This window comes from Ursus maritimus, unplaced genomic scaffold, assembly GCF_017311325.1.
Source record: "Ursus maritimus isolate PB19 unplaced genomic scaffold, ASM1731132v1 scaffold_14, whole genome shotgun sequence".
Classification (NCBI taxonomy): Eukaryota; Metazoa; Chordata; class Mammalia; order Carnivora; family Ursidae; genus Ursus; species Ursus maritimus.
Genome location: NW_024423786.1, coordinates 35,050,521 through 35,067,861, shown reverse-complemented (window position 1 = coordinate 35,067,861; position 17,341 = coordinate 35,050,521). Strand labels below are relative to the sequence as shown.

General features: G+C 45.0%; 1 protein-coding gene across 1 annotated transcript in view; it reads left to right on the top strand.

Annotated features, from left to right (window-relative positions):
• CACNA2D3 (calcium voltage-gated channel auxiliary subunit alpha2delta 3) overlaps positions 1 to 17,341 on the top strand; it is an 834,639-nt gene that overhangs the window by 528,876 nt on the left and 288,422 nt on the right. Inside the window, exon 12 of the mRNA XM_040628675.1 lies at positions 12,535 to 12,613. Coding sequence (XP_040484609.1) covers positions 12,535 to 12,613 — 79 coding nt within the window. The remainder of the gene's footprint in view (positions 1 to 12,534; positions 12,614 to 17,341) is intronic.

Sequence of the window (17,341 nt, the reverse complement as noted above, 5' to 3'; positions counted from 1 at the left end):
GATAAAAACCTTCAGGTGTTGGGTGAATTAGAAAAAGGTCATCCTGGGAGGAAGTGGGTAGGTGGGAGTTTGGCAATGGTGAGGGTCAACCTGGGGTGGGATTGTGGAACAAGGCAGGGGCCAGAGCATGGGTTGGGCATGGCTTTTGATTCTTATTCTAGTTGAAAGCAATGCCCCTGAAGAACTTCTACCGAAGGAGGGGCACTCTCTGATTCTTATTGCAAGAGGCTTTCTCTGGGATCAGATAGCAAAGGAAAAGCTCAGATAAGAGGCCTGGCTGGTTATCCAGTTGAGAGGTGTTGGTGGCTTGGACTAAGTGTTAGCAGAGGGGATGAAAATCATAAGAACTACATTTAGCAAGAAACTTCCAAAGAAATTATTTATTTCGCCATCCCATGCCATGAATTCGGATCTTTTAACATTGAAGTCCTTAGAAGTCACCTAGTGTTCTAGAAGAGTAGGTTTCCAAGCTACAGCAGACACTCTGGCCCTTTCCTCATGCAGCCTCATGTCCTCAAACTGTTTGCTCCTCCAAGAAAAGCCCTAATCTCCCAGAAGGTGACATTCAAGATGGGAAACTATAGAATTTCCTTGCTGACATTACAGCCAGCAGCTTTGACCAATCTTGAGACTTCCAAGTGGGAGAAACATATTTTGGGAAAACAAACAATTCAGTTCCAGGAAACAGGATCTATCTTTCTCTTCCCTTGACCCCCCATGAAAAATCCTGATGCAAGAAAAATAACAAACCAACAAATAATTAAAACCATGATGGTGAAGAAACAAAATAGGTTCTAGTTCTCAGGACTACCAACATCATGTGAGTTTATATATTTTGTTCTATTAAAACCCCTTGTTCTTCCTGGTTTACATTTCAGATTTGTCTGATGCCTCCCAGGCCATCTTCTCCCACCATCCCTGTGCATTCCATGGTGATTTTTCTGGGTTTATGGCTTCTCTCCACTGCAGGAAAGCTCCTGCTGGACATAGGTGGTCTTTTAGCCCACATGACCCCCCCTCAGTGCTTCTTGGTCACAATGCCTTTTACACCAACTTATTTGCATGACTGATACTAACGTTCAGTTGTTTTTCTCTAACACGTAAAACTTGGGAGGAAGAAAAGAAAAAAAAATGTGGGAAATGCCTAAGGGTTCATTTCCAGGAGCAAAGAGTTGAAAGGGGGGGGGATCGGGAAGGGTTCTTTTGGCTTCAAATATCCCTCCAATGAGTGCACAAAGCCAAGTGAAGGAAAAGAAGGACTTTAGAGTTACAAGCATTTGACAAAATGTAACCCCCTTTCATGATAAGAGCACTGAAAAAAATTATGACCTAATCATAGTAGAGCCAATAATAATAAAAGGAGAGCCAAAAAAACACTTCCTCTCTGTTGGAGGTGTTTGAGCCCTCAGCTCGAGGGCAGCCAAGGCCAAGGGGAAACCCCGGATAGCTGTAAGGCTTACAGTCTGTAAGATTAAAACATAACAATTCTTAGGATAAATACAACTCCTACTGATTGAAGAAAAGACATAAATTTTCTTCTGGGGTTTCTCAGAAAGAAGATATGTGCCCCCAGTTGCCCCCTGGAACGTTAACTTGCTTTCCTGCCCCAAAACAGTGGCTCTTAATAGTACGGTCTTCAGCTGGGGGCATGCTCCCAGAGTGAGCATTTGGGGTCTCGGGAGCACTGCAATCGCTGGAGGAGGCAGAGGTCGGGGTACAGGTAATGAGCATGTATTGGTTGCCAAAACCCCACAGGTGATTCTGATACACCCCCCCCCCCACACACACACACATACACGCTCCCCCACCCCCAGAGTCATGTCCCTACCTGTCTGCCTCTTGGAGAATCGCAGGTAAAATGGAAAGAACACTGTCCTCAACAATATCCTTGCGGATGTCTGATGAGCCCTTGACTTCTCTTACTGACAGTAAGCCCCAGAAGGTGGCAGGTGATTTGACAGCAGAAACTGCTATTTTAGGCTAATTCTTAGTGACAGGGAGGATTGGTTGGGAACATAGAAATGACAAGAACTGTACTAGCTTGGAATTCACAACAGCTGTTGGTTTTAATGAGTTCGAGAATGATTTAGGCAGAATTCCAAACTCCTAAATCCTCGACCTATGACCTGCATGGTGCCGATTCACTAGGGTGCTCTGTGGAGGGAGTGTTCTAGCCAAACGCATGCTGCTTCTGACTGTGGGGCTTTGGCCCACGTCAGGACCACATTTGTGCCCAAGGCCAAGTGAGTCTCGCTTCTGTACCCTGATCTGGGTGGCAAACACAAACTTGGGGGGGCGGGGAACATTAAGGAATAAGGAGCTTTTCTCTGACGTCCAGACTGGCAGGTCAAGTCATGCCTTCAAGCCTCGTACCTCTGGGCCTTTTCCTGCACATTTCTCTTTAGGGTCCAAGCAAGATGCCCCACTAGAGATCTCCTCTTAGAAAGGACCCACAAACCTTGCCCCAACCTCTACCATTTTGGTTCCATTTAACAGCAATCTTGCCATATGGGTACGATTATGTTAACCATAGTGCCTTGCAGATAAGGAAAACGAGGCTCAGAAAGATCAAGGAACCCACCCCAGGTTGCTTAGTTCATGTGGGGAAGGCCCAGATTCTAAAACTGGCTGTGTCCCGTTCTCAGCCTTGCCTTACAACTACTGCATTCTGCTCACCTGTCCACCCAGCCATTCTTGTTTTTCATGAAAGTTTGCCATCCGTTCAAACTGTCCCAAGGTGTGAGGGGAAGGAGACACTTCACTGAAAATTGCTTGGAATAGCAAGCATCCCATTACCATTGTGAGTGTTGTCTTTTCTCTGCTAGGTAATCCCTGAACCGAGCAGTTATTTAAAATACAATTGACTTCAGGCTTTGCATGCCTTCCATCTGGAATCAAGGGGCTGCACCTCGGAAAAAAACATACTATAAAACTGATGATCCACCCAGGCGAGACCTCAACTAAGACACCATTTTCTGGCTCCTGAAGATGAGATGGTAATAACAAAGACCAGAGCTTTCCATGCCCCCCCCCCCATTTCTTTCTATTTATTACTGAGCTTCAGTATAAAAAATTTCATAGGGGAAAGTGAAATTTCAGCTGGTTGACAGATCCGTCTGGAAAAATAGGAAGGCATTTAAAATGAATTTGGTAATGAAGGAAAGAGCTCTAACCCTGATAAATTCACGAGTATCTCAGGCTGACTTATTTTGACTTATTAAATTTGTGAAAACAAATGGAGAGAAAGTGGGTGACTGATACTCTCTGAGAATCTACTGCATCCTGGGTGCTGAGTTGGGTACAGTTGCCTCATTCTACCCCCACGACATCTGCATTTCTGTTGGGAGGGAGAAATAAATATAATTCAAGAAAATAAACATGTCATTAAGATAACCACAAAATGTACCAAGTATCATGAAGGAGACAAATGGGATGAGAGGGAGTTAGCTATAGAAAGCGAGAGAGTGAGGAACATTCCAGGCAGTGGGACAGGTGGATGCAAAGACCCTAGAGCCAGAATGAGTTTGTCATGCGTCCGGGTCTTCTGGGCATCTTAGCTGTGATCGCGGGTTGGGGATATATTCCAAGTGCAATGGGAAATGGGAAGACCAGAGAGTTCTAAGCTAGGGAGTGACATGATACCAAGATGTTTCATGAATGTAACTATCAGCATGCCAATTTGTAGAATAATTAGTTTCCCTTTTACCTAAGCAGATCTTCTGATCTGTTCTGCTAAATGTAATGGCTTTACACACATGAATTTGTGTTTTTATTCATGGTGTTGAATCTGAAAGCCTTCTTGGAAGAAGGGGCATGCCTGTGAACAAATCACTGTCACCACTTGATCTCTCCAGGTCTGAGAAGGCAAGGGAAGCAGGGAGGGACCTCCCAGCCCTACAGGCCTGTAGGCCCTGTAGTGGTGATCAGCAGTCTGAGCCTTGGTGATGAATTTGTTTTAAGAGCCCTTATATCCGCAGAAAAGGATTTTTATGGTATTGCCAGTCAACACGTGTTTGAGTGTTAGCTCTGTGCCAAACATTGCACTAGATTCTATGGATTCAAAAATGAATGAGGTGGGGGTCCAGTCTGTCCATTCCATCCCTGCTCCTTTAGATGTAGGTACCCAAAGGCTCCATAATGTGATGTGCCAACTCAGGGTCTATAGTGGTGCCTCTTCTGTTTCAGGGCTCCTGGTATGTCCACCTTGTTCCTACATACTGGGGTCTCATTCCCATTGTGAGGTCTGGATCTGGTCCTGGCTGGCCAATACCTAGGACTCACCAATCACTGGAGAATGGGCATATAAATGAACAAATGAACTTCTTTCTCAATTTGGCAAGCACTGAATATGAACAGCTCATTCTGATTGTCCAAAGAACACAGTTTGCTTTTGAGGAATTCTGAGTGCAGAATACAAAAAGTATATAAAACAGAGGTTCTTAACCTGGGATCCAGAGGTGCCTTGGAAATCTGGGTCTTTGGTGGAGGAAATGCCCCACATCTCATGAATCTTATCTAAATCATGAATGTACAGCCTTGGGCATTTTTTTGTAGGGGAAAGTCCACAGCCTTTGCTAAACTCTCAGTGGATCTTACAGCTCTGCCAAGGTTAATAGAAGTTGTCATCACTGTAATTCTAGTGTTAGGGACTGTCAATCCCATTATCCTTGGTAAGGGCAGATATCAGTGATGACTCCTCAAAACCCTCCCCAGGAAGAATCTTCTTCTTCACCCACAATAGTCTATTTCCTCTTTAACCAGACCCCTGGGCAGGGTGGAGGGGGTGTCTCCGGATGGGAGATTTGGCTTTCCTCAGCCCACTTTGTTGAGTTTTACTGCAGCAAATTGTCTCAAATACACTTGAATGCAACTCTCTGCCTGGAACTCACTGCTTGTGACCGGTCCTTTCATCTGTTATCGGGTTTCCTATCGATCAGGCAGGGAGTGGGTGGAAGATCCACGTGTTACCCACCCGTAAGGAAAGTACAGTCTAAGCGTTTAACTAACTTGCTCAAGCTCACCGAGCCAGTAAGTGTGGCATTTGACCCACCTGGAGCCCAGGTCTCCTGATTCCCAGCTGTTTTGAGGGTACTCAGTATTTATTTGAATCAGACACGGTAAGGCGCACACACATAGAAATGCCTGATGCGAGGGAAGTGTATTATACCGGTAGTCCCCTAGAAGCAAGGGGCATGCCGTACCACGTGAAGCTGCACCAAGGGGGAGGACCAAGGCAAGGTGAGTGGGCAAAGAGAGAGAGGGAGAGGGAACTAGAACTGAAGCCTTGTGGTGTCTATGGGAAGAAAGAGGCAAAGCAGGGTAAGCAGGCGTAGGCTTGAATAATATCAGTGGGCTCTGGGGCCTGGGAGCTGCCCTTCGTTGTCCGGTACCAGGCCATGGAGAGATTAGGACAGGTGGATAAAGGTCCAGAATGTGAACACCTGATGAAAAGAGGAGGTCTGCATTGGTTGATCTGCATTCAGAGATGCCCTTGCAGGCAAGTCATTTGTCGTTACCTACAGGAATTAGCTCACCCTGGGAGGGGCGGCTCGTCCGAGGCAGCAAGGCCCCAGGTATCAGAGCATCAGAAATACAGAACACGAAAAGACATGGCGAATACCCTGGCTTTGCCTCCTGAATGAAGGCCATGGGGCTGGAGAGTCGAATGAATTGTGTCACCACCTTCGAGGAAGTTTGCCGCTTGACTCCTTACTGCTCCGTGAGACAGTGTGTCATAGCCTGTGCTCTCCAGTGCTCACTCCGTTCACAGTCTCTGGGTGACTCAGACACACCTTCTCCTGCACCATGACAAAACACAGGGCCGTCTGACTGGACTTGCATCTTCCTGCTCGGAAGATCACACGTGGCATTTTTTTTCTGAATTGGGGTATTTTCAATACCACACCTGAGGTATCAGGCACTGTGCTTGAGAGGAAAGAGATTATACGGACTCTTAGAGCACCCCCCCCAATGACAGTCCATTTATCATAATGATCTATGATGTTCACCTGTTGAAATTTTATTACCGTTGTAAGCTAATTCAGTTTGTCCCACCGTATTGCAGTTCAGGGCACTGTTCCCTTACACGCCTCTCCCCATCCTTTGGGTAAGGTTGTTTCTTCCTTTATTAGGAGCATGATGGCTTCTAGATTAAAGTGGCCTGCTCAGTATAACTGTTTCCATTGGCATCAACCTTCTCTGGGACTACCACTCCCCTTGCGGTGCTTTCGTGAGGACGTCATTGGCAGTGATTTATGAAGCATTTGGGGAATAATCAAGTTGCAGCCCTCGTCTTCTGCAGAGAGTTTGAAGGTTTTATTCAGAGGTGCCTCTCCACACCAGAATTCATTGAAATGAGCGAATAAAAGAAGTAGGTTAGGAATCTCTTTTGTGAAGATACAGATGGAGGACGTATTCAGTCGTAGTAAATTGGCCTTTAAGACATTGCGACATCAGGAGATGTCTTTCTAAAGCCGAGGTTGCACACCATTTCTGAGAAATCCCGGAGCTGTATTAGGGAATAATTGGATTGGGCAGTGAGTCTGAAGGGGCACGAGCAGGTGGGAGGGCGTGAAGGGAGTGCATGTGCTCGTTTGCAGAGGCTGACACTTGGCTGAATGAAAATTTGGAACCCATGGATGCGGGCACTCAGAGGTACTGGACGATTCTTTTAGCAAGTGCCATTTATACGTATAATCCACATAAATTGCATGTTTTATAAGGTACAAGTACTAGATTTATAGTTAAATGTCATTTTAAAATGCAAGATTGTTTTCTTTCTTTTTTTTTTTTCTTAGTAAGTGTAAAGACTATGTATTTGGAGGCTTCTATGTGTTCGGTCCTCAGCCCTTTCCTCTGCATGTGGGAAAAAGAGTGGGGTTATTGTCATTTCAAGGAGCAGCTTTGGGTGTGAAGACTCAGCCCTAGCTACAGACATGTGGGTACAGATCTGCCCTTTCCTGGGGGGAGAAGGAAGGAGAGGTGACAGATCCTGCTTGCCCAGTCTGGTTCCTGCCTTATTGGATTCACGCAAACGTTAAAAAAAAAAAAAGAAAAAAGAAAAAATGTCTTCTTCATCTATCTTCTCTATTTTTTTTTTTTTTAACCACGTACAGGATTATCAACTCCTGGAAGTTTAGCCTCAATCCTTAGCAATCTATAGAAACACATTGTTTGAAATGGCTGCAGTGATTTCTTAATTCCTGGTTCCACCTGCCTTTGCTCACGTCTCATCTTCTTGGTGTTTTTTGAAATGTGTTGGCGTCCGTCTACCTATGTCAGGCCCACCATAGGTGCTTTGTAAAAATGTAGATCTGTGGCCTACTTAGTCTCAGTCTCTGGAGAGTGGGTGTGGGGTAATGTGTGATTCAAGGTCCCTGGTGATTCTGATGACAGGTGAAGTCTAAGAACTCCCCCCTCCCTGGCCAGAGCCACTGTCATCGCTCACCTGGAACATGTCAGTGGCCTCCTATTCCAGTGTCTCTGTTTCTACCCTGGCTCCCTCTGTCTGTAGTTCTCAAACTTGGTTGCACATTGGAACCAAGGGAGATTAAAAGCCCCTCTGCTCCCGAGGATCTGATTTATTTATACTTGGAGGAGATCTGGGCATTTAGCATTGTAAGAACATCACAGGAAAATCAAATGGGCAGCCAAGCTGAGCATGACTTGTTCTCCACATTGTAGGCAGATTTACCCTTTTACGAGATCATGTGTCGCTCATGTCAGGCTTCTATGCAGTCTCTTCTGTAGTTCTGGTCTCTAACAGTGGTTGCCAGGGCCCTCTTGTCTGTCCACATTCATTATCCATGACTTGTCCTGGTTGAATCCACTCTATTTCCACTGGTTTCTTCAGTGTCCCCTGAGCATGCCTATCTCAGGGATTTCATACCTCCTGTTCCCTTCACCTGGAACATACTTCTGCAATAGCCATGTGTCTTGTTCCCCCTCCCTCACTCCTGTGTTGTCCAGGTCCTTGGTCACATGTCACCTTATCAGGGAGGGCTTCCCTTCCCCTCTTCCTAAAATAGCAGCTTTCATCACTCTCCATTGCCTTACCCTGCTTTATTTTCTTCATAAGCATTAAATCCAACAAATAAATATTAGATATGAATTTGTCATTATCTGTTTCACTCTCATGAAAATGTAAACTCCCTAAAGACAGAGAGTTTGTTTTGTTTACCCATTTTATCCCCACCACCAAGAACAGTCCCTTGTTCATAGTAGGTGCTCAGAAGCTACTTGTGACGGACAGATGATGCCCTGCTACTTTTGGACTACCTCAAAAGCATGGTCATTGGTGATATCCCATTCATTACCAAAGGGACGTGGGGGGGGGGGGCAGCCTGTTTTCTGGCTGTGCAGAGCCTGATAGCTCTACCCAGGCATTCTTCTTTCTCTATTTTAATGGCTACAGAAAGAAGATTTGGGTTCATTATTATAAACTCAGGCTACCTATATTCACCCAAGTTGAGAGGAATGATACCCCTCAAATTTCTGGTGGGAATTGCATCTACATCAGTGAGAGCATAATTTGTTTTTTTGGAAAAACTGGATTGAGTTCTTTTGTTTGTTTCACTTGGGAAATTTTATACTAAGCAGATTAAATTAAGTGACTTTGAACTTTGGAATGTCCACATTTTAACATTTTATTAAGCTTAATTGGGTTTATAGAACATTTAAAGACCATACCCACTTAAATGGGAGATCAAAATGAACTAATAGGTTGATGCAGACTTTTCTCCCCCTGACTTTAGGCTGCATTAATGAAAGTGGTGCCTTTGGGCCCGACTTTCTGGGAAGCTTCCATGTGTCCTGCCCCTGCTGTGGTCTGGACTGTGCCATGGTTCTGTCCCTTGATATTCTGTGCTGTGAACTTGGCTTTCAGAACCACCTCTGATCTGAAAAGTAGTTGAGCTCAAGGCTGACTTGTGAATATTTCTTTAATGGTGCTTCTTGGGGAAGAGATCTCTAATTGTTGGAAATAAAATCTATCTGGTGACAGAATCTGCTAATGATAGAAATGAGGAGCCATTTGATTGTTACTCCTTGAGGTTTTGCACTCAGTTAATTGGGCAGTGGAGTGCGGCAGCCCGCCCAGGAAGATGCAGGGCTGGGTCGTAATGTCCACATATCGTCTCTACTGGTGTTACATTTTCACTGCTACGTTGAGTCTTCCTAGGTCCTTATAGAATGGTTGAGGAAGTTGCAGTGTGATTACTTTCTTCTCATTAAAATGATCTTTAATTATTAAAGCAATATTTGTTCACTTGTAAAAACATTCAAGTGGTATAGACGTTTGTAAAGTATAAAATATAAATCCCCTTGAAGAAAAACAGGGTTCTATGCTATTCAATGTCCTGCAACTGACTTTTTGTTCCCTTACCCATTTATAATGGATACCTTTCTACCTGGGTATATGGCTACGTGGTATTCTTCTCCATGACTACACTGTAACCGTTTTAACCAGTCATCTGTCAAAAGAAACTTAAGCCCTAACAGTTTTTGACGATTACAAATCATGAAGATGAACATTCTTGTACATTTGTCATTTCTGTGTCTTTGTGCAAATGTATACAGTGAAATTATAAGGTTTTAAGAAGACATGCAACTCTACAGTTTTTCCATATGCCTACCACTTCCTGTCATCTTTGATACCCGCTTGGCCCCTGCAGGCATTTTATTTTGTATCTTGACTGTAAGATAAATGCCTAGGGGTAGAATTACAGGGCCTAAAAAAATACAAATATAAAATGCTATGGATATTGTTAAATTGCTCTCCAAAATATTTGTTTTGGAGTAAAATCCCTTCTCTTTTGTTGCCAGTTGAAAGGCATCACATGAGAAATCCAGGGCGTGAACCAACTATCATTTGATGATGTTTATTTTATAGGCAGAGATGTGACAAGTCATTCCCCTGCCGTTTCTACTCAGATAAGGAGGCCAGTCTGCTGCGAGCCAAGGGCGCCACATAAATGGAAATATTGAACATGATTCTGATTTTCTTTCATAAGCAATAAAATAAAATACAAACCAACAAAATAAATATAATGCCTGTAATTCCCTTAGCATGCACCTGACCCGGGGATGGTGCTAACTATAGGACAGGGCAGTGGTGTAGGAGCGTGGAGGGAGTGTGGGGGCTATGATGCTGGTTTCCATTATTGCAGTGATTGTTAGCACAATTATTCTTGAGCAATCATGTCTGGCCTGAAGTTTGGCACAATCCTACTGGTTTTCCAAATGGATTGCCATCTTTTTAAGTGAGGAATTACAGATGTTTTGCCAGTGATTCACAGCACTGTTCTGGAGTTTTAACTCTGCTGCTGAGGGAGAACTCAGTTTATCCTGAGGTTCTTCGTCTGGACGGCAGAAGAGGTTTGGGACGTGTAGGTAGCTTTACCTGAAAACAGCTGGGCTGCCCTGTGCTAGATCTTTTCCTCTTTGCCCACAAAGGTAGACGCCTGGCTTCATTGCCCAATAGCTATCCCATAAGCCTTCTGTTTGTTAAGAGCCAGTGGGGATGCAAGTTTTGATCGGTTTAGTGTTTTCCCTTTAAATAGCTTAAATTTGAAAGAAAGGTGAAGATTTATGAAAAAAGCATGGGTCTGGGTCTCAAAAGACTGGATTGCAGTGCTGGTTCCTATGGGTGCAGGATGTGGGCCATGTGGCTGGTTGGGGTCTTCTAAATGGACAGAACCAGCATCTTCAAGAGATTGAGAGGAGGACCCAGTGTTATACTGAAGTATCTGAAGACCTTTCCCTTTGAATTGGGACTTGATGAAATTAAGCAAATCATTTTACTTAACCGGACCTCAGTTTCCCCCTAAATCACATATCTTCAGCTAAATGTCAACAGTGACCAGGCAGGAAGAGTGAACAGGGAAGTGACTTTTTGTAGGGGGGAGGTCAATGATAACTACCTAAGAAAAGCCAGAATCTCCCAATTAAAAAAAAAATAACAAATAAATAGATAACATATCCTTTCTCTCTCAGTGTGACTCCATTGGGAATAGTGTGGAAAAGAGTGTGGGGAATAAAGAGAGGCAAAGCTCTCTTTGCCTGCTCACCTACCCAGGAAGAAGCCCCCTAGGAGCTGTGATGGATGGATGGGCTGCTTTGGTGCACACGAGTGAGGACTGGCCGAGGCTACGTAATGACAATGTGTATTTCAACAGGTCTCTCCAAACTAGCCTTTAAGTTATCATGCCCAGATAGGAGAATATTTATAATTAAAACAAAATCTGGGGGTGCCTGGCCGTCTCAGTCAGTAGAGCACATGACTCTTGATGTTGGGATTGTGAGTTCAAGCCCCATGTTGGGCGTGGAGCCTACTTTAAAAAATATTCATTCATTCATTCATTAAAGCAAAATCTGCATCTTAATACTCAGCTAGGAGCATTCATATGTTTTTACCCATTCATGTATTGAGTTTTAACGTTCCAAGTACTGTGCTCCATCAGGACGCAGCCAGGGAGAAAGAGACATGTCCCTTCCTTACCTGCATCAGGTGGCAGTCTCGTGATCAGCCTTACAGATGTAACCACACAAATACTAGTTAGCGACAACGGTAATAAAGGCGCTGAAGGAGCAGTAGGGGTGCTGAGCCAGTCTCGATGGGCTGAGGGGACATCAGCTGGTAAAGAGCCTTTGGGGCCCCATTCCCAGCATCTTCATCTGATGGCATGTCTTCCTTTAACTTGGCCGCCAGGAGGTAGCCATAGGACTGTGCTTGGCCTGCCAGAAGAGTTTTGTTTGGACTGGGTACTGTTGACCCACACACTGTTTTAAATATGAATTCAAGGGCTGTAACCCTTTTAATCCCCTGTCTTTCTTCCATCTGACCCTCAAGTATTCCTTTGGGAGAGGGGTGGTGCTCTATTTCAAAGGATTCTGGCCTCGTGAGAGAGAGTTGAGAAGGCAATAGAAAATGAGAGAGCCAGGGTTTTACACGGGCTTTCTGTACTTTGGGAGCCAAAAGCTTAAGAAGGCTAAAAAGAGTCCCCATTGGTCTCCCTGCTACAGGCCGTGCCTCTGGTCCTAGTTAATTACCTCCTAAAATCATGCCAGACACCACAGATGGTAAGAATGTCTGCAGCCTGTCCTCACCATTGGGGGGAAACATTGAGGGTCTTTTGGTGGTGTTCGTGTTCCCAAGAAGAGCACACTCTGCATTTCCTGTGTGGATGAGGAAAATGGTTGCGGATTTGGTCCAGACCGAGATGATCCTAGCCCATATGTGTGCCACACACCCAGGCCCGCAATGCTGCCCGTTTCCCACTGCAAGTTGCTCTCCTCTGTCGTGAGTTGCAAACCGAAAATCAACCACCACCAGTGCCATATGGTTGAAAAGATCAAAGGCTCCAGTTCTGAATATATTTCTAGCTGACTGTACTTCAAATGTCTTAAATATGTTCCTACAGATGGGAAGCCTGGGGCATTAAAGCGGTAAAGCACGAATGCGGAAGCCAGGCATGTGGTCTGGGCAGCGCGGTGAAAGGTGCGTATCGCTGATGCCTGTGCCCCTCTTCCTCCCAGGTCCGCATCTTCACCTACCTCATTGGGCGAGAGGCTGCTTTTGCAGACAATCTCAAGTGGATGGCTTGTGCCAACAAAGGTACGTTCCCCCCACGTGCTCGACTCCCGAGTAACTTCCCCGTGGATGCGCCGAAGTTGGGAGAGCCAAGAGAAAGTAGAAAGTTCTAGGACAAGCCTGGGAATTCTAAGATAAGGTTTGGGTGTTTCTTAGTGGCGTTTGATAGACTTGGAACAACTTCTCCCGAAATACGTTTACAGATTTTGAGGACATCGTCAAGCGGAGTGGTTAAGCCTCTGCGCTCTGCTTCATAGTAGCTCGGTGAGCTTGGGAGAATGACTACGGCAGAGTGATTTACTGTGCATCAAATACCCAAGTGCTCACTCCCCATTCTCAGTGCCCTTGCAGTTAGATGGGGGCCTCAAGATGGGCTCTGGCCAGTAGGCTATGAGCAGAACCAAGCTGGGTCATTTCTGGGATAAAGCGCTTCAGAGCTCGTATGATAGTGTCCGTACTCTGTTTTCCTGCCCTTGTGAACTCCATGTTCCATATGGAATAGTCATGAAATGACGTCATCAGCCTGGTTCCCTGAGTGACCAACAGGGACTGGTGTCCTTCTGCTCGCCCTCCCCCTCTCCCCTGCCAGCCCACACTGGATATATATGTGTAATCAATAACCCTTTGTGTGAAGCCACTGAGATTTCCCATAGCATAACTTAGCCTACTTAACTGTTCAATTTGTTAACTTTAAACTGCCTGAATATTCTAATCTTCAAGATCGGGATGTTGATAATAGTTCTTCCTTTGATTCCTACTAAATATCAAGATTAATGAAATGGTGTATATTAGGTGCCTGGTTCAATGCTGGGACATGGTAAGCACTCAATAGTTGTTGCCTTTTCTATATTCTGAAGTCTGTTGATTAATAACCCCCCATTGTGTGTCAGAAACAATGCTTTGGGGAAGGCAGAGGGAGGGAAGGAACAGGGCCCTCTAGTTTATGAAGGACTTCCTTCCTTTCATGCTACATACGACCAAGAAGGCAAAGCACAGGGGGCAAATAGGTGGTAGAGTCCAGACTGCTGGAGTCTTAACCTAGACTCCTTGAGTTCAAACCCAGCCTCCGCCATCCACCACCCATGTGCAAGTTACCAAGCCTATCTGGGTCTGAGTTGTGTCACCTACAGAACAGGGGTAGTGATGACAACTGCCCCACTTATTGTAAGCCTGAAATGAGGAGTGTAGGTCAAGCTGGTAGCACAGTGCCTGGCACTTAAATGCCCCATTATTTCCTGGTGCCATTTTGATCTGTAGGCAGGTCTTCTTTCCTCTCAGAAGCTACAAGCTCTGTGAGAACAGCCTTTACCTCTGATTCCATCATGAGCGCTGGAGGAGGGCCCAGCCTCCTGTCTTACTCAGAATGAGTGCTCCTTTAATGTTTGAAAAATGAGTAAATTGGCTATAAACACTTAGAAAGGAAGACATATCCTATCACATGGTAAACTGGTCTTGATAGATTTAGGTGGTCTTTTTTTAATATTATCTCCTAAGCCAACCATTATTTTAAAAAGGTCCAGCGTTTGTGCCTCAGTGGAGGAAACAGGATTCCATGAAGAGTTTGCACATCCCAGCTCTTAAGAAAAAGTTATTTTAGTTGCAAGCAAGCAAAGTTGCTCTCTGAAATTAAAAAGAGGAGTGTTTTGGAGAGGAAAAGGAGTGACTCAGAGCCCAGAGTAGGAAGGGAAGCTCATGTCTCATGAGGGACCAGGGAGCTGTGTTTCAGTTCTTTTCTTCCTTGGTTTCTTTGTACACTCCTTGGCATTCTTCCTCTCTGTAGACAGAACCCCCCCCCCCGCCCCAGCTATGGTACAATCTAGAAATGACCACCCCATGCCGTGCACACTCATCTGTCCACAAAACACACCGTGGGCAAGACATGATATTAGAAAGAAGACTTTATATCTTCTCCACTTGAGACCGATCAGCACTTTAAATTCTGATTTCAAGTCCCTTCCTTCGCCCAGAAAGATTATGACCCCTCAGCTTGGGCCAGGACTCCGCGCTGCTGAATTGGGTGTGGGCAGAGGTAAGCCCATGGAGAAAAATAGATGTGTTCTGGCGGGGTCTCAGCGCTGTGGTTGGGTGGGCGTGGGAAGTGAGTAGTGAAAAGGTGCATGGTCAAGCAAATGAACATTGCTCACCCTTCCCTTTGCTTGACATTGTCTTGAAATATTTGCTTCTACTTGGAACCGTCCTTTAAGCTAGTGTCAATTCCCTCATCTAAAAAGTAGAGAACAGCATGGAAGGTTTTAACATTTCCTTGAAGGGCTAACATAACACATTTTACAATTATTTTAGTTTATTGGCTGGCTTGCCTCACTAAAAGGTACCAGCAATTCGGATCATCTCAGAATAATGCATCTGGCTTCGATTCAGGGCGAGGTACAGGGGAAGCATAGGCATAAAGATATGGGGACTGTGTGGATCCCAGATTTCCTCTGAGTGAAGAGGCCATTGTTGAAATAAGTTTTGGAACTTTGTTGACATTTGAAAACCTTAAGCGAGCTACACTTTTCCCCATTTTTTCCTTTATTTTGTGGTCTTGAAAAGAAAGAGTTCCTTTCCATTTTCAAATTTTTAAAAATGTTGCTGTTATTCCTGCCACATCAGATTGCAATCCTTCCCATCAGCTAGTACGCCTTTAGTCATGGGTTCTTGTTTTTACCACTGTCTGTGTCCAGCTGATGAAAATTACTCAAATTGAAGTCTTGTCTTAATCAACTAATATTACACCATAATTTAGTTTTAGTCATTGTTTATAAGAATCTTCGAAGCATCCTTTTGAAGACAATTCAGTCAACTCTGCGTATTCCAGGGCCTGGCTATAGAATGGAGCCCTTTAGATTTAGAAGTTCTGAATACACCAACTTGGAAAACCCAAGGAGGTAATAGTAGCTGCTTAGCTGGCTCGGCCGTTGGATTCCAGAGTGATCCTCCTTCGCTTCCTGTACAAATCCGGTCCTTGCCTTCCCTGCCAAAGCAAGTCTCTCTCAAGAGGTCTGCCCTCCTCACTCTGCTTCTTTTCTGAAGGGCCTTGGGAATAAAATGTCATTGTTTGTCACTATTCAAAGTAGCAGTTGCCATCAAAATGTTAGGTTCCAGTCATCTGTGCCCATATAAACATTGGCTTCACGTTGCGTCAGTTATGGGGTTTTAGACCACGTAACATCGGTGAGCAAGTATTCTTCTATGGTCATTAATTAAATCATTGTTTATAGTCTCAGATTGTTATAGTATGGAGGTAGCATAACATTTTTCATCTCAAGTGACATGAGGTCCAGAGGGGGCCCCCCCTTACATATTTTCTCCCTGAGTCAGCCAAGTTCTTCAGTGAAATGAAGCATTAACATTCGGGGACCAAAACAGACCCAGGGAGAGCCCAGGGGAGCCCAAGGAGAAGCCTGCTGGCTGACTGGCCAGAGTGACTCAGGAGTCATAGGGCCAGCACCGACCTCTCCCTCCGGATTGGTGGCCAAGGACCCACTGTCAGTGCCGATCTTCTTGCTGGGAAGTCTAGTAGCCATGGGGACAGTTCTCAGCCACTGCACCTCAGACACTGTCCCCTGGAAATGGATTCCTGAGGACTTTCATACCCCTGACAGGAGTTCTCTGCCTTGTCCAGTCTCTTAGCAAAAACCAGAGAGGCCTGGAGCTCATCGGATTGTTTCATTTTATGCATAACTAGGTCCCATCTTGAGGGAGCCAGTCCTAATGAGGCAAAGCAGCAAACCATTTTAAATACATTAAAACAATCATTGCCACTGTAGAATGGCTTGTGGAATTTAAAGCCCTGCTTTCACACTATTGGATAAACAAGTGAACTGGGGAAGCAGAAAAGAGGGGCTGACTAGCCCCAGATATTCCATAAAGCCATGATGACCTTCTCGAATGTTCAGTGTGCCAAGATTTTAAATAAGCACTGCCTGATTCTCCTTCAAAAATCACGGTGAAGGGAGTGTTTTCCAGCTGTGCAAATAAAGAAGGGCCTCTGTGTTTGGGTTCTCAACCAATCCGTCATCGTTAGGTCGAATGGAAACGCCGCACAAGTCTCTCTTGGTTGTCTGCTCAGCTTGTCCCTTCTTGATGGGTTAATGGTCATTTTCTCCTCATTTGAAAGAGAACGGGTGGCCTGAGCCCTCCTCAGAAGTTCAGACCCACAGTCTTTTTCCATCAAAAAATTCTTAACTTCACTCTACCTTTCCAACTGTCTTGTTCCCTGACTAAATTTATGAGGCCAGAATGGTTGTAGGTAGGGTTGAGGGAAAAGTGGAAATTAAAACGTTTTGCCATTTTGGAACAGGTGGGAGAGGCCAAAATGTCCTTCAGATACATTTGTGTAATTCTTTTGTAAAAAATGTGTACCTTTTGACCAATATCTCCCTAAATCCCTCACACCCACCCCACCCCCCAGCCCCTGGTAGCCACCGTTCTACTCTCTGGTTCTACACCACGTTTGGCTTTTTTTAAGACACCATAGAAATTTCACATATAAGTGATATCATGTAGTATTAGCCTTTCTTTGTCTGACTTATCTAGTGTGGTGGGGTAGTATCCATGTTGCCCCAGTGGCAGGATTTCCTCCATTCTCGTGGCTCCATCCTATCCCATGGCGTGCATCTTATCGAACATGAGGCTTGGAGTGCAGAGGATAATGCTGATGAAGCAGAAGATGGGGCTGTGTTGCCGATCACAGCTAAGTGCCACGAACTGCTGGCTCGGTGACAGGTAGAGCGCCACATCCGTTCGTGT